The sequence below is a fragment of the Pteropus alecto genome, unplaced genomic scaffold, assembly GCF_000325575.1.
Source record: "Pteropus alecto unplaced genomic scaffold, ASM32557v1 scaffold73, whole genome shotgun sequence".
Taxonomy (NCBI): Eukaryota; Metazoa; Chordata; class Mammalia; order Chiroptera; family Pteropodidae; genus Pteropus; species Pteropus alecto.
In genome coordinates this window covers 4,650,519-4,676,351 of record NW_006436284.1, presented here as the reverse complement: position 1 = coordinate 4,676,351, position 25,833 = coordinate 4,650,519, and the positions used below count along the sequence as shown (strand labels likewise).

Sequence of the window (25,833 nt, the reverse complement as noted above, 5' to 3'; positions counted from 1 at the left end):
CATAGATGCAAGAATCCTCAACAAAGCAGGAGCAAACTTAATTAACAACACATTACAAGGATCATACAGTATGATCAAGTGGGATTTATTCTGGGGATACAAGGGTAGTTCAACATCAACAAATCAGTCAGTGTAAGATACCACATTAACAAAATGAAGGATGAAAATTGTATGATCATCTCAGTAGATGCAGAAAAAGCTTTTGACAAAATCCAACATCCATTTTGTATAAAAACTCTCAATGTGGGTATGGAGGGAACAACATAATAAAGTCTATATATGACAGACTCACAGCCAATATACTCAGTGATAAAAAGCTGAACAATTTTCCTCTGAAATCAGGAACAAGACAAGAATGCCCGTTCTCACCACTTTTTTTCAATATAGTATTAGAAGTCCCAGCCAGAGCAATTATGCAAGAAAAAGAAAAGGCATCCAAATTGGAAAGGAAGCAGTAAAACTCATTATTTGCAGATGACATGATATCATATATCGAAAACTCTAAAGCCTTTATTTAAAAAAGCCATCAGAGCCAATAAATTCAGTAAAGTGTCAGGGCACAAAACCAATACACAAAAATCTGTTGTGTTTCTTTACACTAATAATGAACCATCAGAGAAATTAAGCAAATAGTCCCATTTATAATTGCATCAAAAAGAATTTAAAAATAGGAATAAATTTAACCAAAGAAGTGAAAGGCCTATATATTGAAAACTACAAGACATTAAAGAAATTAAAGAAGACACACATAAATGGAAAGATATTCTGTGCCTCGTGGATTAAAATAAATAATATTGTTCAAATGCCCATACCACCCAAAGTATTATACAATTTCAATGCAATCCTTAGCAAAATTCCAATGGCATTTTTTAAAATAGAAATAGAACAAACAGTTCTAAAATTTGTATGAAACCACAAAAGACCCTGAATAGCCAAAGCAGTCTTGAGAAAGAACTAGGCTGGAGGAATCACGCTCCATGATTTCAAACTATATTACAAAGCTATAGTAATTCAAGCAGTAGGATGTTAGCATAAAACAGACACATAGATCAATGGAACAGAATAGAGAGTCCAAAAATCCACACATATACAGCCAATTAATTTTTGACAAAGGAACCAAGAATATACAATGAGGAAATGACAATCTAGTCAGTAAATGTTGTTAGGAAAAATACAAAAGAATGAAACTAGACCACTGTCTTACACCATACACAAAAATTAACTCAAAATGGATTAAAGGCTTGAATGTAAGACCCCAAACCATAAAATTTCTGGGAGTGGGGAGGTGGGGGGTGGGAGGAGGAAGGCCATAAGCTCCTTGACATAGGTCTTGGCAATGATTTTTTGAATCCGACACCAAAAGCAGAAGCAACAAAAGCAAAAATGAACAAGTAGGACTACATCAAAGTAAAAAGCTTCTGCACAGCAAAGGAAACCAACAAAATGAAAAGGCAACCTACTGAGTGGGGGAAAATAATTGCAAATCATATATCTGATAAGGGGCTAATATCCAAAATTTAGAAAGAACTCATACAATTTAGTAGGAAAAACCACCACCACCACCACCACCAATAAAAAGCCTGATCAAAAAATGAACAGATCTAAATAGACGTTTTTTCCAAAGAAGACATACAGATGGCCAGTAGGTACATGAAAAGATGCTCAACATCATCAGTCATCAGGGAAATGCAAATTAAAATCACAGTATTGCGTCACACCTATTAGAATGGCTACTATTAAAAAGACAAGAAATAGCAAATGTTGGTGAGGATGTGGAGGAAGAGAACCCTTGTGCACTGTTGATGAGAATGTAAATTGGTGCAGCCACTGTGGGAAGCAGTATAGAGCTTCCTCAAAAAATTAAAAATAGAGCTATAATATGATCTAGCAATTCCACTTGTAGGTATTCTAAGAAATTGAAAACTAATTGAAAAAGATATAAACCTCCATACTCGTATCATATTTATAAAAGCCAAGATATGGAAAATGACCTAAATGTCTAATTAGTGGATGAATGATAAGGAAAATGTAGTATATATACAATGGAATATTACTTAGCATAAAACCAAGAAAATCTTGCTTTTTAAGAACGTGGATGAACCTCAAGGGGATTATGCTGAATGGAATAAATCAGATAGAAAAAGACAAATACCATTTGATCTCTCTTATATGCAGAATCTTAAAAAAAATACCCAAGCTCAGATACAGAGAACAGATTGGTGGTTGCAGGAGGTGGAGGGTTATGGTGTGGGAGAAGTGGGTGTGTTTTTTTTAAATAAATTGAGTAAAACATTAAAGTAAATGTGATTTAACATTGTGTAATATCTCATTTCAAAAATCTCATGGTTTAAGATTCCATATCAAATTTCTTTGAAGGCAGTGAGAAATGTGCAAATTGTGAGAAGTTGTGTTATGAAAAAATAGGATTGAAAAGCTTGTATTGTATAGTAGCTTTGAAAGTCTTACTTGTTAAAAAAAAATCTTAGCGCAATCTTTTATTCTCTACCGCCCCCATATTATGTGACAATTAGTTCGTATTTTAATATATGCAGACTTCATTAAGACCAAAATTCTTTGTTTCAGATTTTTTTTCTTGGCAGAGAATACTTGCATTTTTCTCATGATGTCTTATTCTCTTTGGTTCCCAGGTGAGCGGTCCTCTCAAAGGACATTTTATATACTCTTGATGATGAATATTTTATCTCTGCCGACATTGTCTCTAATTTGTGAACAATTTTTTTTAGGACCTTTGTATCCATTATTATTACAATTGCAAAATTAATTCTAACACTAAATACAGAGTCATCAGTATGTCCTTTCTTATGGAGAGCCATGGGGAGCTACAGAGTCTGTTCAGGTAGAGTCATTTATAGCATCCTGTACAAGGAATGATTTCCACAGATTCAGCAAAAAAGTGAAATATAATGTCCTGTTTAAAAAATTCATGTCTTATCTAATCATTTCCCTTTTAACCTTGTTCTTTCTACTGATTTTTAATGTTTATTGCAAACCTTCCGATTTTATTATTTGGGAAAGCTGAATTTGTCAGCCAAAGACCATAGTTTTTTAAAAAATTTTTATTGTTTGCTAACCATAAATATAATTTCTCTTTTTGTTTTCTGTTTCGTTTTTTTTTTGTTTTTGCATGTTCCAGATGAGTAGTTTTTGTTGTTGTTTTAACAGTTGCTTTGCAATTTTGGTTATTTTCAAATTAAAAAAGGGAGACTTGAAGAATTATAGTTAGTTACTTAAACAAACATGTTGAAAACCAGAGTGGTCTTATTAAAAAAAAGAATGAATGCCCAGTCACACATCCTTAGGGAGTTTGTATTTGTGTTTCTAGTGAAAAAGTTACGTGAACTACATGATTGAGTTTTTGTTTTTAATTAACAAAAACTAGGTACCACACACACCCCTCCAAGTCCCATTTTCCTTCTACAGGGTATTACAGTTGAAAGGAAAGCAAGAATATGCAAGTGTGGACATAAGAGCTCTCTGATGGTAGAGCCTTCTATGCACACATGGGCAGCTCCCATCTTCTTGCCTGTAATCATTTATCTGTAGTTTGAAAAGAACAGGAACCATGTAGTAGTATAGGAGAGTGAATATTAAATAATAGCACACAAGTGGGACACTGAGAGGGCAAAACATGTTTGCTCAGGACAATCCAGGCCAAATTTTCTACTTGCTCTCATCCTGCCCTTGCCTCGTTTCACCTGACTCTTGGTCATTCTCTAGACTCTGGCATCTTCTGTCAGAATAAATCCATGGAATTGGAAGATTAACAAATATTGTTCTCTTTTATATCTTTAAATTGTAATAATAGAGAAAATCTGCTGTCTTTTGGATCAAAGGACAAAGCATATAGTTGATACTGTTTTTGGCTGCCCTGCAAATGAATATAGTCATTCTCTGGTATCTGCAGGGGATGGGTTCCAGGTCCCCTGCAGACACCAAATCTACAAATGCTCAAATCCCTTATATAAAATGGCATAGTATTTGCGTATAACCTATGCACATTCTCCTGTGTACTTTAAATCAGTTCTCGATTACTTATACCTAATACAATGTAAATACCATGTAAATAGTTGTTATACTGTATTGTTTAGGGAAAAATGATAAGAAAAAAGTCTGTACATGTTTAGTACACATAGGCCTAACTACATAGTACACGTCGGCAACAGCAACATTTTTTAAAAAAATATTTTTGAGCCGCAATTGGTTGAATCTATGAATTCAGAACCCACGGATACCAAGGGCCACTGTATTCTATTTGTAGGCAAATCCCATGAGAGCCTGGAATCAGGGCTCTCTTTTTATTGCTTAAGTAGGAGGTAGTCAGGGCACCAGCATGAAACAAGGTGCGAGTGGTGGCCGCTTCAGCTCTGCAGTCAGTGGCCCTGGGCTGGAGCCGTTGGAGGTCATTCTCATGTTGCAGCAGAGGCTGGTGCAGGATGCTAAGGAGTGTAAGTGGCAACTCCTAAACCTTGTGGTCGTTGTAGTGGTACTGTGAGCTGACTTGGTTCTTGCAGTTCTTTTGTTTTCTCATCCATTCTGTGAATTATCAATATTCTTCCAATAAATCAGTTGACTGATGTTTACAAACAGAACCCTGTCTCGTACAAAAGAAAAATGAGGACACCCTTTGAAAAAAACCCTTCGACGTTCAGGTATCATATTTTCCTGTTTGGTTTGAGAACTTCTTTGACAGAGAGTTGTGTACCTTATTTGACAAAAAAAAAAATATGATGATGTTCAGACTTCATTCTAGTAAGATCCCAGTTAAATATGTCAGGCCCATGGCATCCCTCTAATATCATCACCACCCTATTATATGATCCCTGTACTATCTATATAGTATTTATAGGAACAACATTTAAGACATTTTTGCCTGTATTCCAGGGAATAAAATAAAGCCAATAGTAAAAGCATTTGTAATATAAATGAAATCCACATGCTACTTTTAATCTTTTGAGGGAAGAGATTATTTTTGTTGATATTTTATTTTTGATTAGTGATGGGTATTGAGAGAAATCAATTGATATCTCATAAGTAACCCCAAGCAGAGCTGCCCTAAGCTGTGCATTCAGCCTTTGCTTGTGAAGTTTGACAGTAGTTGGAAAGTGCCTCTTTAATAAAACACGCCTTTAAATAACTTTCAGATTAATTTCAGCTTTTAAAGTGAGAAGATGGCTTGAACTACCACTGCTGCCACCTCAGCTGTGGATCTGAAATATCCAGCTGTGCCCTCTCTGCCTCTCTCATCACCAATAACAGACTTTGCAATCAGAATCTGTCTGACACGTGTGTTGATGTGTGAGGTGAGATAGCATCTAGTTCACTGTATTGGCTCTTCAGTGCTAGACCATAGTAAACATTTGTCTCTGTCAGCAGTTAAAGCAACATGATTTGAGGATGCACAGGGATTACAGACATCTCCCCACCTCCATTATGCTTTTGTCTAGGTCTGTATAGACATAGCAGGGGATTCAGAATAAAAAAGAATCGATTTAACTTTTTAGACCAATAATGTTTACAAGCTGTTTCTCATCTCAGGAAGAGAAAAGTCCAATGATGGTCTCACTGTACATCATATTATCCCTTTTAATAGTTCTTATTATAGCAAAACATAGGAACTATCTGCATGTCATTAGCCACCATTGGTATTTGGTGTATCATATCAGATCTTTGACTTAATGGACAATAAAATAACTCCAAACCCTGAATTATCTTTTATTATCCACTGTGAGAAGAATCCTCGTTGGTGGTCACAAAAATCAGTTTTCTTTAGGAAAACACCAATTTAAGAGAAAAATCTAATAACGATCATGATGATAATATCTATTGATTACTGAGCACTATTCTGAGCATTTGGTATACAGTATCTCATTTACTATTCCCAACACTCCTGTGAGATGATTCTTATTTTCTAGGTAAGTAACTGCTCCAGAAAGCAATAGGACTGGATTTCAGGCTTGTTTGACCATGCCCTTAATCAAAGCCATGAGCTTAGTCACTGGGCAGCTCATCCTACCACATGAGGAATGTTGTATCAGACACCCAGGTTCCAAAGCTGAAAGAAGTGGTGCCTGCGTTCAAGTGCTCCAAGTCCAGGGGGCGAAGGTGCACTGTAAGTCAACTTTACTCAACAGAGTGATGCGTGTTATGACAGTGGAATAGAAAAGGTGCTAAGGGAGTTTGAAGATGGTCGTCTAAATCAAAGGGTCACAGAAGTCTTCCTGGAAGAAATGGTCATTGGGCTGAATTTTGGAGAATGGCTAGGAGCCAGCCAGAGGGAGATGGTGGAGAGTGATGTAGAGACAGAGGGTTGGTCCCTTTGATGACATGAAGCATGAAAAAGACTGGATCAGGAATTGCACATAGGTCCGTATGATTGTCATGGGAAAAATAATAATAACTACTATCTGTTAACTTTTATATGTCAAACATTACCAATATTATCTCATGTAATCCCTGTAACAACCATTGGAGTCCAGAAACATCATAAAGAGCCTACCTGCTTAGAGTTCGGATTTTATCCTGACAGTTCTGGGTGACCATGGAAAGATCTTAAATCAGCAGAATGACTCGATGTGCTTTAGAAAGGTCATTGTTAGCATTTTGTACACTAAATCAGAGTTGAGTGAGACCTGAGGTACGGACACCAGATAGGAGACTAGACAGTGTGTTATCCAGGAGACGGTGGGTGATGCTCTGGATGAAGTCCCCAGGCCTGGAGAGGAACAGGCAGTTAGTAGAGACCAAGTTGGATGGATTTACAGGAATCGGTGACTGATAGACTATGTGGGACTGAGCGCCATGTTTTTGGAGCCTACAGATTGTTAAATGAGAGAACACTCTGTTGTTTCCAACAATATGGGATAAGATTTCTACTGTTAGGAACTGCAAGAGAAACAATTTTAGTGTGAGTTTTTTGTTTTCCTCTTGTCTGTTATAGGGCTCCCCATCTCCAGTTCCCAAAGCACCAAGAGCAGAGAGAATCCGCTTTCTTGGGATCTTTCCTGGGCATTTTTAGATGATACTTAAACCCTCTTTAAAGTTAACTTGAGAACCCTAGCTCTTTTTAAATATTTTCATTATCTGACTCTTAAGTGTACAAAATATAGAAAAATGTCCTTGTTGAGGAATATTAAAAGTGTTTATGTATTTTTATGCCCTACTTTCTGCTTAGAAATGTTCCGTTCAGATAGTGACCATAAAAGAGGTTTAATAAAAAATGTATTAATCTCTCTTTTGTTTCCAGCTAAATTTGTATTTCTTTGCTCATTAGGGACAAAATAGTACATGGTCTGAAACTGACCAGGTGAAGCCCTGATTTGTGTAATGTGTATGAATATGCATGTAAAGCTTGGTTCTCATTACAGACAGTCATGCTTGGGGAATTTACCGCTGGTTTTATTGGATAATTCTGTTATTACAAAAATTGATATTAAAAATTAGATATTCCATCTAGCCATTATAAGAGAAGAATTGCATCTTAAAAATAAGAAAGATTTATGTTTTACTTAGCCTCCTTTTTGAGTTTCTTAGTTAAAAAGAAAATCTCACTTCCTTGATCTGTTTCCAATACGACAAGTCCTGGGATTTGTATAGCAAGGAATATGTGAGAATCTTGGATTAGAGTCTCTTTAAATCTAATTATCAGATACACGCCCTAAGTTTTAAAACCTCACTTTTGGTTCATCTGGAAATATGTGTACCAGGACTCATGAATGCCACTGATCAAGGGTGACTGATGCACAGACTGGGAGCCACGTGGGCCCCTAGTCTGGTTCAGCACAGCGGCACTCTCTTCCATTCAAAGTCTCAGATGTCTGCCCCTCTGCAAAGCCGGGAGGCCAATGTCTATAGCGGCTAAGCATGAAATCCCCTGCTTCTGTTTGTTTCTTTTGTTGCCACGAGTTAATAGGGACAGAGACAGGAGACAGCCCAGAACAAAGCAGAAATAATGGAGTATTTCACCCCAAAAAGGAATGTGGATTGAGAAATACAAAGGGTAAGGCAAAGACAGACTTAGTGTCCTGAGGCAGTGTGATGTATTGGCCAGAAGCCTCAGCCTTGGGACAATTCCGAGCCAAAGGCTTCTTCTGTGAGCACGGAGCAGCCCACATGGCCGAAAGGTTTGACCCATCCTCTGTAAAAACAATTTATTGTTTTTCCCACTAGGGTCTTAAAGGGCCACAGGATTTTTCACCTCAAAAAGTGGATTGAACTTGTAAGGTGGGGAAGTTTCTGCTGGGGTCTTCCTGGTGACCAAGGGCTTTTTACAGCACTCCATCGTCCCGCTTATTATTTCTGTTGCTGTTGGTATTATTTTGAACTTTGTTCCTTTTACTTGTTTGCAAGACCCACCGTTTAGTCCAAGACATTAGGGTATGTTTGAAACTCGCTTTTCTTCTTGCAAGTGGAAAGGAAGGATTAGCCAAGAGATTGTGTGTTCATTATAGATCTTCTTCTTCGTATATATTTCTACGCAACCCAGTTTATTCATGTATTTTCTTTCATACTCTTCTTCCAACACATTTCATTTTGTGTTTAAAACTTGCTTTTTTATTTGTTTATTGAGGTATAGTTTAAATATACATATTTTAAGGGGGAAAATTTGAGGACTGCTCCTTTAGAGATTTTTTTTCCCCCCTTACTACCATGCTTAGAATCAGAAATCTCTGCAGCCAGCATGAGTTTCCCTTAATAGAGAAGCTTTGTCCTATCCAGAGGACAAAAAAATAAAAAGAGGCGGGGGTTAAATGAAAGAAGCCAACAGTGGGAAAAAGAAACCAACAGCACTTCCGGATCCTCTTATGTTCTCTCCCAGCCAGTGCATTCTCTTCCTTCCTTACTCTCTAATTCAGGAACCCATGTCCTCTAACTCTACTGGGAGAAAGATGAGGGCCATCTTCCTGCAATGAAAAGAATTTTAGCCGTAAACCTGACGGTGCAACTAAGGAAACAGTACCAGGGCTTGGATCTTCCCTTTCCTCTGCCAGGCGTCTGTTCAGTTACACAGGCAGACTTAGTGCACTCACACTCCCTCAAAACAACAGAAACCCCGGCTTCTGGTACTGTGATCCCTGGCTCCAGGCGTGGCTGTGCCAAGGCCGAGAGGACGTGAATAACAGCTCTGGGGGCCAACAGCCCTCCAAGTGATTGGAGCCCCAGCTTTGTCACTTCCTAGCTCTCTGGTGTATTTTCATATCTGTATGCTGCCCTTATGCAGACTGCATCCAGTGTCTCCTCCACACGACACACCCTAGATGTTACATAGATGCTTAGCATCCCCATGGCTCAGAAGACCGCTCTGGAGCCAGACTGCCAGTGTTCAAATCCTGGATCCATTTAGGCAAGTTATTTAACTTCTTTGGGCCTCGGTTTCCCTATCTTCAAATCAATAAAGTACTTTCCTCATTGGGTTGTTCAAAGTAGTAAGTGAATTAAGACACACAAATCACTTGTGGTGGTGCTTACTCATATTAGCTACCTTTGGTTTTATTTTTAAGTTATTAGGACACCCATCCTTCCTCATGCCTTTTCCAGAGTTTGAGTGGTTCTTACAAGTCCTGTTACACATTTTGGTTGTATTTTCAAAAGACAGATACATATTTGGCTATTATAGATTCGAAAATATTTTAATTGTGTAATTTTAGATATTTGCAGACTTAATATTTTATTCGTTGACCATATTTAATATTAGAAAACACTCGCAGAAATTGACTTCCTTTCAAAAACTTTTTTTCAGTGTGAGAATTGGTGAAGGTCAGAACGTACAGGTATCTGTTCTTGGTTTTGAAATCAAACTTACCGCAAGTATGGGTGAATTTTCTCTTGCTTTTCATTACTGACAAGTATTTATGGGGTGCTGAGCCAGGCTCCACCTAGGCCTCCACACAACGACCTGGTTGTCTGCCACAGCAAACCTCTGGTTTTTGTGTGGTGTGACCTATGTTTAAATGAGGAAGGGAGAGTGTGGGGCTTGGGCAGTGACCGCATGGCTGCACAGAAGCCCCAAAGCCTCCTGAAGAAAATTTTCCAGCAGCTATACAGAACTTCAATCAAATTGAAATTATGCTCAGAATAAAGTCGTGTATTCATGATGAAAAACAGAGCATCAATCGAAACAAATGGCACGTCCCCAAAGGCTAGGGATCTAGCGGCATGAGATGGCGGGGACATGTGTCTGGCAATGCAGGGGGTAGTGCCAGAGCAGGAGGATTTTGATCAAGACTGTCCAGAACGGTGAAGCTGTATGACAACTCTGCTTCCTGCTTTGCTGCCTGGCCACGCTCAGTAAATGTAAAACCAATGTCAGGATCAAGGATGAAAAAGTTTTGGGATCAGTGTGTATAATTCCATCAGCTAGTAATTTTTACAGTTATATATATATAAAAATACAGGTGGCATAGCATTAACTGCAGTACTAGAAGTGTGTGCAAAACACCGAGTGGTGGAAGAAAAGATGAGCTCTCTCCGAGGGAACTGGAGAAGGCTTCCCAGAGGAGGTGCCACCTGAGCAGAACTTCGAGTAGGAATTTGTGAAGCAGAAAAGAGAGGGAAAGACCTTTCTCCTGAGTGCGTAGGAACAGAGCGGCCCACAAACCTGAAGTGTTCAGTCTCTTTGAGGGACTGGTGAGTGACTTGGAGGATAGCTCGTCTTATTAAGGTAGAGATGCAGAGGAAATTGAGGTACACACTTAAGTGCTTAATTAGTGCTTTGCAGCGTCGATTTGTTGTGCAGTTCTTCGCTGAGTACCTACTGGGTACATTGCTCTGTCAGACCTACCGAACTCCTGGCACTGTCCCCAACAGAAATGGAGACATTTTAACACAATCTTACCTTGGTTCTAGGCCACCAGACTGAAATGCGAGTCTTCATTTTACCCTTGCAATTTAATCTTTTGCTTATCTTTTCGCCCTAATACATGCGTTCACTCTCCTTTAAACACATATCCCTAAGGTTCTTGCTTTTGCTTTTCAGCTAATCCACCTTTCAACTAAAGGTTATATGATTGTATGATTTGTCCAGAGTCTAGGACACAGAGTTATTACTGGTGATTCCAGTCCTTGCCCTCACTTAAGACCTTGGCACAGCATTTCCTCACATACAACATTCATAGAAGCTTGTAGATGCATGCTGGGGGAGACATCCTGCATCTTGACATAATAGGAGAGATACACTGTGTTCTTTTGAGAAGAACAAGTCATAACGAACCCTATATGAAAAGGCCTGTGAGCTGAAGCAGTCTAGGCAGCAGAGACCATGACCTTGGTTGCTGCCCTGCTCCCACTCCCCAGGTATACTAGTTACAATGCAGGTTCACCCTGTTCTCTATTCTCTACTGCAAGTCAGTGCCAAGGGTTGTGTGTATTTAGTGTCTTGGGTTGGAATAGGATGGGTTGGAGCATGTGGAGACTGCTGTTGATTGGTGGGAGGGAAAGGCCACAGTCTGGGCCACATGGTGGGCTGCCAGGCCCTTGCCCAAGGAAGCTAACTGTCACCTAAGATACCTTAAGAAAATGAGCCTCATGATGAACATTTACCCGTATGGTGCCTTTCTTGTAGCATAATGCTGTGAACTGATACCTCACAATATCCTCCTGAAGAAAGGAAGTAGCGGATAGTGTTAAAACGTTATTGGTTAATCATGGGGAGACTGAAGCATGGCTAGGTTTATAGGGCCTGAACAGAGTTATACAATGCCTTAGTGTCTGGCCTGGGAATGAAGCCTGAGTTTGCCACTTGCTGTCAGGACTGCCGACGGCATTGTGTTCAGCATTGTACAGCAGTGAAAGGGGCTTACTCTTAACAATGCAAGAGCTGCTTTAGGAGACAGACACAATGAACTTTGGTACAGTATAGTCTAGAGGCCAAAATGAGTAGTTTTCAGTAAATTGACTATGAGATCCAAAGCTTCATTAAGTTTTAAACTGAAAAACAAGTGAAAACTCCATACAGTTTTTAGAAACTGACTTAAGAAACAGGAACATTATTCCCCCATTTGAAATAGCGTATTCTTAAAAGTCTTATTTTATTGGCTCAAAATCTGGCACTGTTCCTGTGTAACCATAGGATTTATTTATTTCAAATAAATATTCAAAGATTCTGTGATTTATACCAAAGATTCTGACTTTTAATAATTGTCAATATAACCTTTATGCTTTTAATGTTCCCAAATACCTTATTTCCATATTCTGTGGTTTTTGGAGGGAGGCTTTTAAATTCAGATTTAGTTTGAATCTTCCAGAACAGTTGGAAACACAGAGCCCGCAATTCAAGAGATTGCGGGGAGAGGGGAGATGTCGTTGTCAGTTACCTTTAATGGCCACATGACTGGAGCCAGGGGGTGGAGAAGACAGCACTGGACAGAACATAGATAAGGGAGAAAAGAGATTGGAACAGAATGTCATTGCTAAATTGCCTTTTATGTCAGAAGTAACTTCGATGGCCTAGAATAAAATAACAGGTGATGTAGATATTGATGGCTGCCAATTTTTTACACTCTGGATTTAAAAAAGAACATGAAGATGAAATTCTGGAACTTTTGGGCAAAATATTGAGTAGTATTTGTATGTGAATAATTTAAACAGGGCAATGTAGTAATCAGTCACCTGCCATTTCATTTTGTATTTAAAAATTTATGATAGTTTGTGCTAGGATATTTGGGCCAGTCTCCCTCCAGGAGTTAGTCTAGGGGAATTCTGGCAGAAGAGCTGAGCAAGAATAGGGACGACCAGAGCAGGAATAGGGTCTCCCCCCAAACCCCCCACCCCACCGCCTCAACAAAGATCAAAGCAACCTAGTAAGAGAAACTACTGCGTGACTAGTGGTGTTGTCTGCCATAGCTGAACCTGGCAGGGCTTTCCAAAGTAAGTAGCATGTTATAAAAATTTCTATATGCATTTTTTTCTTTCTAAAATTATTTCCCAAAAAGAAAATAACTGTTAAATATTGTCATTATTTTAAGATTTTAAAATATATATTGTCAGATGACTTCTCAAATAATTTAACCTGTTCAATTTCTTATCTCACGTTCATCATATTTTCTGTCTTCGGAAAGGAGACAGACACAATGAACTTTGGTACAGTATAGTCTAGAGGCCAAAATGAGTAGTTTTCAGTAAATTGACTATGAGATCCAAAGCTTCATTAAGTTTTAAACTGAAAAACAAGTGAAAACTCCATACAGTTTTTAGAAACTGACTTAAGAAACAGGAACATTATTCCCCCATTTGAAATAGCGTATTCTTAAAAGTCTTATTTTATTGGCTCAAAATCTGGCACTGTTCCTGTGTAACCATAGGATTTATTTATTTCAAATAAATATTCAAAGATTCTGTGATTTATACCAAAGATTCTGACTTTTAATAATTGTCAATATAACCTTTATGCTTTTAATGTTCCCAAATACCTTATTTCCATATTCTGTGGTTTTTGGAGGGAGGCTTTTAAATTCAGATTTAGTTTGAATCTTCCAGAACAGTTGGAAACACAGAGCCCGCAATTCAAGAGATTGCGGGGAGAGGGGAGATGTCGTTGTCAGTTACCTTTAATGGCCACATGACTGGAGCCAGGGGGTGGAGAAGACAGCACTGGACAGAACATAGATAAGGGAGAAAAGAGATTGGAACAGAATGTCATTGCTAAATTGCCTTTTATGTCAGAAGTAACTTCGATGGCCTAGAATAAAATAACAGGTGATGTAGATATTGATGGCTGCCAATTTTTTACACTCTGGATTTAAAAAAGAACATGAAGATGAAATTCTGGAACTTTTGGGCAAAATATTGAGTAGTATTTGTATGTGAATAATTTAAACAGGGCAATGTAGTAATCAGTCACCTGCCATTTCATTTTGTATTTAAAAATTTATGATAGTTTGTGCTAGGATATTTGGGCCAGTCTCCCTCCAGGAGTTAGTCTAGGGGAATTCTGGCAGAAGAGCTGAGCAAGAATAGGGACGACCAGAGCAGGAATAGGGTCTCCCCCCAAACCCCCCACCCCACCGCCTCAACAAAGATCAAAGCAACCTAGTAAGAGAAACTACTGCGTGACTAGTGGTGTTGTCTGCCATAGCTGAACCTGGCAGGGCTTTCCAAAGTAAGTAGCATGTTATAAAAATTTCTATATGCATTTTTTTCTTTCTAAAATTATTTCCCAAAAAGAAAATAACTGTTAAATATTGTCATTATTTTAAGATTTTAAAATATATATTGTCAGATGACTTCTCAAATAATTTAACCTGTTCAATTTCTTATCTCACGTTCATCATATTTTCTGTCTTCGGATACTTAGTGATTCTTGACTGTGAAGTTGAATTTGTCTGCTCCTCTCCTGTTTGTTGTCCTAATTGGACATATAAGAGGCATGAGAGTTGAATGGGATACCGTTTTAGTTTTCTGCTGTTGTCATAAAAGATCACCATGCATTTAACAGCGGAAAATATCACAAATTTATTATTTCAGAAATCTGTTGGTTCAAAATCTAGAGAGTTTGAGAGGTTTCTCAGTTCCAAGTCTCACGATTAAATGTGTCAGCAGGTCTCTGTTCCTTCGGGAAACTCTAGGGACAATCTATTTCCAAGCTCCTTTATGTCCTTTGCAGAATTCAATGCCAATCGATTGTGGGACTGAGGTCCCCGATTTTTTTGTGGGCTGTTGGCCAAGGGTTATTCTTATTTCTAGATGCCACCTGCATCCTGTGGCTTGTGAAACCCTTTCTCCTCTCAATGCCATCAATGGCGGATGAAGCCTTTTCACACACTAAACTTCTGACTCTACTTACATGGCATCTCTCCTGCCTCCTCTGCATCTATGACTCTGCTGCCTTCCTCTTTGAGTGGTCCTCTTTGAGGGAATGCATACATCATACATACATGCATGCAAGCACAACATACAGCTAACTCTTATCAGGTCTTTTTCATGAATAAGAAAATGTTTGTAAAAAATAGGTATCAGCCAGGCCTCATACAAATCCAGGATGTGATGTGTTTTATCTAGAATGCTGTTTATAGTTGTAGTCGTCAGTCTTGTAGGAGAAGGCGTAATGGAACTTGAGTAAGGCCAAAGAAGAGCAACTAAGAAGTGGTGGCAGGAGTGGCTATATGAAGACAGACAAATAATTAGGACTCCTCGGGTTCGAAAAGACTGAGAGGGAATATGACTAGAGTTTAATAAAATTTGTGAAGAATATCGATTTCATGATCACTGAGTTGTTTGCCAGAAGTAGTCAGAACCTCTCAAAAGCCGAGGAAAAGTGAATCTAAGACAAAAAGAAGCTCTATTGTAGCAATAAAAGAGCTCGTGTACATCAAAACCACTCTTTTGAGAACTGGGCTAACTTCTGGCATTGAAGCGAAATGAAAAAATCAAGGTTTCTCTTATTTTAACACTATTGAACTGTTGGAGGCACCCAGGGAGAGCAGAGATCAAGCTTTTTACTAGTCTTTACATTTTCTTTTTTCTTTTCTTAGGTAAAACTTTAATGTCATTTATTTTCAGTTATTTATTGAGGATACATTCTATGCCATGTTCTCTGCTCAGCACTGGGGATGCTGGGATGAAGACGGACAGATGTGGTTCCCACAGTCTGAGGATGAATAAGAAACTGTTATAGTCTGCGTGATAAATTCATAAATGTGCTGTGAGAGCTTGACACGAATTGCTAACGTGCTCTTAGGATCAGAGCAGGGGCCCTGAGAAGGGGATGCTTAAGCTGAGACCTGAAAGCCGATGAGTTCACTAAGCTGGGGGAAGAGGGAAGCACGTGTTGAGTGCCTTGAGGTACGAGAGGGTCAGCGTGTCTGGAGGTGAGGGGTGTAGGGGAGGGGGAGAGGGATGGGAGACGAGGCTGGAGGGGTGTGGGTTGGTGGAGCAGATCATGGCGCGCCCCATAGACCATGATAAGGGTTTGGACCTAAGAGTAGTGGGAAGTCCCTGAAGGGGATTTGGCAGATATGATAAGATCTCAGTTTCATAAACAATCACAGTGGCTGCCACACGGAGAAAAGAGAGGCCAAGAATAGTGGAAGAATATTGTTGCTCAGGTGAAGGTGGCCTGGGCTGGAGACAATTGGACAGATTCTAGAGTTACTTCAGAGGTTGTACGGACCAGACTTGTTGACTAAGTAGATATGAAAAGTGAGGGAGTGAAATAAGCCTGATTTATGAGAGTATGATAGCCAATTAGGACTCAGATTTTATCTGAATAAGAAGAATTAGCACAGGCTTTTTATAGGTCTCTTCTCTCATGCTCTCCAGATGACCCAGAAGTCAGTAGGTCTGCCTGCCGCCCTGCTTCCCTCTCTCTTTCACTCTAGAATCATTCGGGGCCTAGATGCTTCACCCTCCATGAGCTGAATAAATGGGTGTCAAATAAGTAGAAAGATCAAAAACTACATGAATGATTTCCATTCTTTCTCACATCCTTGTCTTTAACTCTTGTGGAGAAAACAGGTTTGTGCAGTGCACAGACTCACAGTTCATAGTACCCTGAGGTCAACTGACCTGAAATGGAATTTAACAAAGGTCAAGATGGCGGTGCTCTATAGAGGGATTTCTACTTAATGATTTTTAAGAGCTTTTTTTTTTCTTTTTAAATAATATCGGAATTAGTAAGACCTTAAGTACAAGGAATTTTCACATAGATCATTTATTCAGCTTTACCAGTCACTAATATTTTACTGTGTTTGCTTTATCACACTCCTGCCATATAGAGATGGAGAGATGGTAATGGAGAGATTTCGAATTTTTCTTAACCAGTTAGTTGGACGTGTCAAGATCCTTCACCTCTAAATATTTATGTATGTGTGTGTGTATGTTTTTTCCCAGAACAGCGATTTTCTTTATATAGCCATAGTGCAGTGGTTAAATTTAGGAAATTTACCCTTATTCGATACTGTTATCTAATATGCAATCTCTATTCTGCTCTCGCCTATTGTCCCAATAATGTCGTTTGTGGCATTCTTTTCCAGCTTGATCCAGGATCCAATCCAGGAAGCATTGCACTTTGTTATCCTGTCTCTTTAGTCATCTTGAGCCAGGAACAGTTCTTCAGCCTTTATTTGACTTTTGAGACACTGACATTTTAGAAGAGGACAGGCCAGTTGTCTTGCAGAATGTTGCCCACAGTGGTTTTGTAGATTTCCTTATGCGTAGATCCAAGTTGTGCATTTTGGGCAGGAAAGCTGCATAATAATGATGTTGTGCCCCTCGCAGTGCACCTGTCACAGCGGAATGGGGCCATGAAGTGCGTATCTGTGTCATTCTTGGGAATATTAACTTTGATCACTTGGTTAAGGTGCCATCCTCCAGTTTCTTCACTCTAAAGTTACATTTCCTCCTAATAAGTAATAGGTTATTTAATCACTTGGTAATATTTAATTATTTAAAGTGTTGCTAAGCTTTGGGTCCATGGTCTTATTTAAAAGAGCCACATTTCCCCCTCTCTTGGCAGTGTTTTAGAGCACTCTGCTGCAAGGGACCACCACCTGCACGACCAGAATATGACCTGGTTTGCATAGGCCTCACGGGCTCCGGCAAGACCAGTCTGTTGTCAAAGCTCTGCAGCGAAAGCCCCGACAACGTCGTGTCGACCACAGGTGGGTAACTCACAGAGCCCTGTCCCCTGCTCTTTCTCACCCTCAAGATGGTCTCTTTCCTTTTGCTCTTTGTGTAATGCTCACCCCTCCATTCCCTCCATTTGTGGCTAAGTGCTTCTGTTAGTCTATTTCATCCAGAGATGGTGCAGAGACCATTGGTCAGGTTAACCATGTTATTCCCTGAAATGACCAAGAAAAGTCAGTCTAGGCAGTGGTCCTCAAACAGGGGAGATTTTGTTCCCCAGGGGGACCCTTGGCAATGTCTGGAGATATTTTGGTTGTCACAGCTGGGGAAGGCTGTTATTGACTTCTGTTGGGCAGAGAGCAGGGATGCTGCTAAATATCTTACAAGGCACAGGACAGCCACCAACCACTAAAAATTATCTGGCCCAAAGAGTCATTGGTGCTACTAGAGCTTTCGACACTTTCCAAGTGCTTCCTCTTTGTCTTTTGACAATGAAGCAGGAAAGAAGTGTATAGAGAACATAATGGAAGAACAGCTGTAGGAGATGAAGGACAGGACTGTAATAGGAGGAGCTGACAAGGGGTGAGACATTGTCTGGGAAAGTTGGAATGATTGTTCCTTCAGCCATCTTTTTTTGAGCACCTACTATGTCCTGGGTCTAGTGTTAAGAACGGAGAATAAGCAATAAGCAGTATTCCAGGAGGCTCAATCTACTGGCCCCATAGACATTAAGTTCATGTCCAGAAATATACAAAGGAGGAAGAGTGATCAGTTTCTTGGAGTGGGGGAAGGGAAGGATGCACAGTGAAATTTTCTGTGTCGGATCTTGATAAATAAGCCTATGTACTTCAATATTCATGGCAACACAATTTACAGTAGCCACGATATGGAAGCAACCTAAATGCCCATCAACAGACGATTGGATAAAGAAATTATGGTTCATATATATAATGGAATATTACTCAGCCATTAAAAAAATGAAATCCTACCATTTGCGATGACATGGATGGACCTAGAGATTATTATGCTGAGTGAAATAAGTCAGACAGAGAAAGATAGATACCATATGATTTCACTTATGTGTGGTATCTAAGGAACAAAAAGAACAAACTAATCAAAAACAGATTCACAAATATAGTGAACAATTTGGTGTCAGACAGAGGGGAGGGGGATTGGCAGGCTAGGAGAATGGGGTGAAGGGTTAAAGTACGAATTAGTAGTTGATAGTTGGGCACGGGGAGCATGAAAGAGGGAATGCAGTTAGCATTAATATGATGGCTAAGTGGAGGGCCAGAGCAGGGAGGGAACAATTGGGGGGATTGTTTTATGAACATTATAGATGTCTAACCAATGTACTGTATACTCGAAACTAATTTAAATAAGTAAATTTATTTTAAAAAAATAATAGGCCTGGCAGACATGCAAGAATAAGAGTTAGGATGGAAAAAGAAGGAGGATGTTGGGACAGAGGGAAAGCTTGTATGAAAGCCGAGGGTCCTGGAATAGATTGGCACTAACTGGGAAGCACAGTTCTGTGTGGCTGCAAAGCATGGTTAGTAGAATGCCAGGAGTCAAATCACCAGAAATAGGCAGTGACTGAACCTTGGCAATCCTTTTACACCATGCTCAGGAGTTTGCGCTTTTCCCATATATAGTGCAGAGATGTCAGGGTATTTTAAGCAAGGAAACTGTGATAAAATATCCATTTGAGAAGGATCACACTAGCTGTGATGTGGAGTCTGAATTGTGGGATGCACTGTTAGCCATTGACGAAGGCAGCGATGAGAGGGAGAAAGGGAAGGGAGGAGGGAATAGGTAGGGTACTTCTCTGAGGGCTAGAATTGACGGTGCTTCTTAGCCAGTTGGGTTTGGAGGGTGAGAGAGAGAAAGAAGCCAAGGATGACCCAAGTCCTATCTTAGGTGATGAGTGGGTGATGGGATTATTAACTAGGATTTCCTAATAAATAGGGAAAATATTGATGACCAAGAACCTTACATCAGTTCAGGTCAGGTTTTGCCACCAAATAAGTTAAGAAAAAAGTACAGATTTTTGAGAGCTGTTCAGATTTTAGATTTGTAAAGAAGAAACTATGGACCCGTAAAGAAACAGAGACATAGCTAGATTAAAGGGTGAGGAAAATAGTGAAGGATTTGTGATGACTGGTGAGACCACACAGAGGATGAGAGAGTTCAAGCATAGCTCTTTACATGACATCATTCCCAATTACTACCTTCCTTTGCCCCCAGACAGAGAACCGAGCACTCCCCTATACCTTGTCTCTATTTCTACAATTTAGTACCTGCAGCACTGCTGTTGACATGTGTGTCTAGCCATCCTGGGGTGTCACTCCCAAGGGCAGATTAGAGTATATTATTTGGCTTTGTGCATTTGGAGCCTGGTACAAGATTTGGGCATAGTTACAGATGTTTGTTGCGTAAATAAGCAGACAACGGTAAATTAAATCAATGTTTTTACATAAAGTATTTATACTTTTGTAAGCCTCATTCTTTTAACGTATTTTATCTTCAAATTACCTGAGGCTCAAAGGTAGTGAGACATGACTGTTGTCAGGCAGCTAGTGACAGAAGTCAGATGCCAGTTCATGTCTTCAAATGAGGTTTAGTGGTGCCTGAGGCTTAGGATTTCTGATGGGAGTTTGTATTTGCTGTTTTTTTGTAAATTCATTTGTATCTCTTGAGAAATGTGTTATGTAATTATACAAACTTTAGTAGCTTAATAATTGTTTTAAAGCACAATAACTTCCCCCAAAATGTGTAAGAGTAATACAAAGTGACTTCTTAACTTACCAGAGATATAAACAAGAAGCATTACTAGAAGCACGGTTTGGGATTAAAGTGTAAAAAAATCTGTAAATAATTAATTTTTATAATTATTGTACATTGCAATAGAGTATGTTTTATATTTGCTTTTATTAAATGTTTTAACAATATGTATTTCTTTTCCTGGAACCAATCATAACATTGTGTGGTAGTTGATTTTCTGATGAATTAGATATTAAGTTGGCTAACATTTTGGACATCAAGCTTCTATGAGTTGTCATTATTCTGAACCAGGCACAGTGCCTTTTTGGAGGCCTATTTGGAGGTCTCTGCCATCAAATTCTCACCTGGGTTAGGAATATAAATATTCTAATGATAAACGTAATATTAAACATTTATTGAATGTTTAATATGTGCAAGGTGCTAAGACACAATGTGATATACTTCATGGTATACATATATAAAAGTTAAAGGAGGGAGTGGTCATTTCTCAACTGGGGAATGAAAGAAGGCCTCATTTGAATAGGGCCTCATATGACACATAGTATCTAAGCAGAGAGGAATAAGGAGAGTAAGCATAGAAATCATAGAGTACATTGAGAGAACCAGTTAGTGGGCTTACTGAGTTGAGGCCCAGGATGCAGAGATGTAGATGTGTGGTGACCTGAGGCTAGAGACTGGAGGAGCTGTTGAGAGAGACCTGTAACATGGAGAGGTGATCCAGCAGGTGCAATTATTGTGGGGATGGAGAGTTAGAAGAGATATGATTGATCCTAGAAGAGTCATAGTCATATTAGTAATAGAGGGGAAAGAAAGAGAAAATAATTGAATATGACTCAAGTGTCTAGCCTGGTGATTGAGTGAAATATAAAAAAGTAGAGAAAATATGACAGGCAGTTTTAAGATAAAAGATAATGAGTTTAGTTTTAGACATGGTGATTTTGAGGCCTTTCAACAATGATCAAAATGCCAAACAACAAGCTGACTAGAGAGAGTCTGTAGTTAGAGATCTAGATTTGAGAGATAACTGAATTGTGGATTTAGATGAGATGGTTGAGGGATGATAGGGAGAGAGAGGGAAGAAGAGTGCTAATCACCGATGTATTTCATTCTTTCTTTCTGCATTTATTAAATATCTGTTATGTGGTTGCCACTGATTTAGGCAGTGAGGATGTATCACTGAACAAAATAGACAAATATCCTTGCCCTTTGGAGCTTACACTCTAACACCTGCATTAGAAAAAGAGTCTAAACCAGGCAGTTCCATATGATATTATATCAGTCAAATGTGAACCAGAGGTCAAAAGAACCAAAGTTCAACAATATAAACATAAGTCTAAAATCTGAGACAGGGCCATTGGATATGGTGACAATATGGTCATTAATGACCGAAGGTAAAACAGTTTCAGTAGAAAGTTAGAATAGAAAGTAACCAGAGGCATGAAGGGGTGGTGAGCAAGCAGAGGGAGTAGGGAATATAGACTGTCCTTTTCACTCCTCTGCCCCTTGGTTAAGATTGCACATTGATTACTCTTTCAAGAAGGTAGACAGAGACAGAAAGCAATGTTAACGGAACTTGTTTTCATGAGGATGGGTGCCATGTCTGCATGCTAGCCAACAGAGGTGTAAGGTGATGGTCAGGAGAGGAGGAAATGCTGAAGATGCTCAAGCGAGTGCAAGAATGAGTGAGGACTTCTGATTCTGGTGTTGGTCGAGAGAGAATAACTAGAACTAGTATGCCCTCCCACCTGAAATAACCAGGAAAAAAAAAAAAAACCCTAGATGAAACACATGAAACAGTTTTCAAGAAAGAGAATATCAGGCAATAAGGGTTAGTGATTCTTGAGAGATAAGAAACAAATGAGATAAGCCCAACAATTACCCCAACTTACTGCCCCAAGAGAGTTAGTTCCCAGGCTGTGGCACAGTTCCAGTGGAGACTGAGGCGGGGTTCAGTGGACTCCTTGCATTGACAAGATGAAGCTGAGAGTGGAGAGACCACGAAAGCTAGAGTTCATAGGACAGTACAGAAGAGGAGAAAGTTGTCCAGAGAGAACCCTAGAGATCTGCAGAGGGTCTTCCTTGAGTATCTAGCATGCACATGAGGGAACTACTCAAAGCTAGTGAGAAACTCCATCTGAAAGGGCTAGAGGGAAAAAGTGTCTGGTGTTCACACAGGGCTGAGAATTCTGCCTGTTTCCACTAGCTGGACTGGAAAAAAAGTAATATTTCACGAGGTACTGGGTAGAATATTCAGGGAAGTGTTGCCTCAGGAATTAGCCCTAAGCTAATCACTGCTCTGGACCCACCTAATAAATCATATTAAGATTAACCTCTTAGTTTCATAGCAACTTTAATGCTTCCCTGAACAAAGCTATGTAAGGTTTACAGAAAACAAAATTTTCCAGCACTTAACAAGGTAAAGTTCACAATGTCTGACATTGAATCAAAAATTACCAGGCATGCAAAGAAGCAGGAAAACATGATTCATAATGAGGAGAATAATCAATCAGTTGGAACTGACACAGATATTAGAATGAGCAAAGAAAGACCTTAAAACTGCCTGAATTCTATCTGTTTATAAAGTTAAATAGAGCTATGGAAAGTATTAAAGAAAAAAACATATCAATTTTCTGGTAGAGGATACAATATCTGAAATGAAATGTGTGTCAGATAGGATTAGTGGCAGATTGGACAGTGAAGAAGAAAATATTAATAACCTTGAAGGCTATCCAAAGTCAAGACAGAAAGAGACAGAAGAGAAAATGCAAAGAACATCAGTGAACTGTGGGACAACTTTAATTCATCTATCATAAGGGTAACTAGAGTCTATGAAGGTGAAAGGTAGAGAAAGGGACAGAAAAAAAAATTGAAGACATAATGGTTGAAACATTTTCAAACTTGAAGAAAACTATGAACTTGGACCCAAGACCTCACTGAACCCCAGATACAAGAGACGTGAAGAGAACTACACCAAGGCACATCATAATAAAATTGCTCAAAACTGGTGAAAAAGAATGTGATGGTTAATTTTATGTGTCAACTTGGTTGGACTATTACTAGCTCAAATATGTGGTCAAACGTTATTCTGGATGTTTCTGTGAGTGTTTTTGGATGCAATTAATATTTAAATCAGTGGATTTTGAGTAAAGCCGATTGCTCTCTATGTAATGTGGTTGGGTCTCATTCAATCAGTTGAAGGTCTGAGTAGAACCAAAGACTGATTTCCCATGAGCAACAAGGAATTCTGCATAGATTGGCCTTCAGGCTTGAAGTGCAGCATCAGCAATTTTCTGGTTCTACAGCCTGTTGGCCCACCCTGACAGTTTTGGAAATGCCAGCCTCTATAATCGTGGGAGTCAATTCCTTAAATATCTTTCTGCATATACTCCCATATCCTATTGGTCCTGTTTCTCTATAAAACCCTGAATAATACAAAGAAAGAAATCTTAAAAGCAGATAAAAGATATTACAGAGGAAAAAAGATAAATAAGACATCAGATTTCTCACTAGAAACAATGCAAATGAAGTGAAGAAGCATCTTGAAAGTAGTGAAGAGGGAAAAAATGATCAACCTATACCTAGCAAAAATATTTTTCAAAAAGAATGTCAAGATAAAGACCTTTTGAGACATATTAAAAACTAAAAGAATCTATTACTAGCAGACCAGCATTATAAGAAATGTTAAAGGAAGCCCTTCAGGCAGGCAGAAAAAAGAGATTCCAGATGGAAATCTGGATTTATACAAAGGAGTGAAAAGTACCAGAAATGGTGACTAAATGGGTAAACATATAAGATTTAGTTCTTATTATCTAAGTCTCTTTAACAGATAGTTGTTTAAACAAAAAGAATAACAAAAATATTGTGAGGTTTATGACATGTAAAAGTAAAGTACATGAAAACAATAGCATAAAAGTCAGGGGGAAAAAGGAAATACATTATTATAAGGTTCTTATATTTGAAGTGGTATAACAATACCTGAAGGTAGACTGTAATAAGGTAAAGATGTACTATAAATCCTAAAGCAACCGCTAAAATAATAGAGTTAGCCAGTAAGGCAAAAAATGAGGTGAGATGGAATTACCAAAAATATTTAATCAAAAAGCAGAAAAAGAAAAAAGGGAAGAATAGATGGCACAAATAGAAAACAAGTAGCAAGGTGATAGATTCAAACCTAACCATCAATAATCAAACTAAATATAAATGATGTAGATTCTTCAATTAAGGGGTTAAGATTGATATGATTATGTTAAAAAAAAAAAAGACCTAACTATAAGCTGACTTAAAGAAACAGACTTTAAATCTAAAGACACAAATAGGTTAGAAGGATGAAAAATGATATATCATGCTAGTAGTAGTCAAAAGAAAGTTTTAGACAAGGCAGATTTGAGAGCAAAGAATAATCCTGGGGATAAGGAAGTTCATTTTTATAATGAGGAAGAGATCATTTAATCAGGAGGGCATAACAATGCCGAACATGTACATGTCTTATAACAGCTTCAAAATAGGCAAAGAAAAAACTGATAGAACTCCAGAGGGAAATAGACAAGCCCACAATTATAGTCAGAGGTTTCGACACTCTCTTTCAATTAGTGACAGAACATGTAGGAATTCCTTCATTAGGCCAAGACAGAGTTGGCCTCAACAACACTGCCAGCCTTCCTGACCTGATTAACATTTACAGAACACTGTACTCGACAGCAGAGGACATTCTTCTCAGGTACATATGGAACACTTACCAAATTGGACCATATTTGAGGACATAAAATAAGTCTCAATAAATTTAAAAGGATTCACGTCATATGAAATATGTTCTCAGACCACAGTGGAATTGAATGAAAAAGATCTCTGGAAGAATCCCCAAATATTAGGAAACTAAATTACTTCTAAATAAGCCATGGATCAAAAATGAAATCAAAACAAATTATAAAGCATTTTGCACTGGATGAAAATTGAACATATCAGAATTTGTGGGATACATTTAAAGCAGGACTTTGGGGAAAATTTATAGCACTAAACACCTATGTTAGAAAAGAAGGACCTTACATCAGTGACCCTAGCTTCCATCTTAAGGAATTAAAAGGAAGAATGGATTAAACCTAAAGTAAGGAGAAGGAAAGAAATAATAAAGATCAAAGTAGAAATCAGTAAAATAGAAAACAGTAGAGAAAATCATTGGAACCAAAAGTTGGTTCTTTGAGAAGACCAATAAAATTAATAAAATTGTAGCTAAATTGATCAAAAAAAAGACTCTAATTAATAATATCAGGAATGGAGAGAAGTTACATTAATATTCTATAAATATAACAGGGATAATAGAATATATCGACCAACTTTATGCCAATAAATTTGACAAATGGACAAATTCCTTGAAAGACAAACCGTTTTATTCTGTAATGATAAAGGCAGGGCAGACCTGGGCCTGAGAGGCATGAAATAAGGATATAGGAAAGAAGGGGTTGATGCTTGTTGGTC

The 25,833-nt window shown here is 38.6% G+C and overlaps 1 protein-coding gene across 3 annotated transcripts in view; it reads left to right on the top strand.

Moving 5' to 3' along the window:
* Positions 1-25,833, top strand: part of ARL15 (ADP ribosylation factor like GTPase 15) — a 379,382-nt gene that overhangs the window by 119,529 nt on the left and 234,020 nt on the right. For all 3 annotated transcript variants that reach the window (XM_015589826.2, XM_025047216.1, XM_025047217.1), the window contains exon 2: positions 17,468-17,612. In XM_015589826.2, the coding sequence (XP_015445312.1) occupies positions 17,468-17,612 (145 nt within the window). The remainder of the gene's footprint in view (positions 1-17,467; positions 17,613-25,833) is intronic.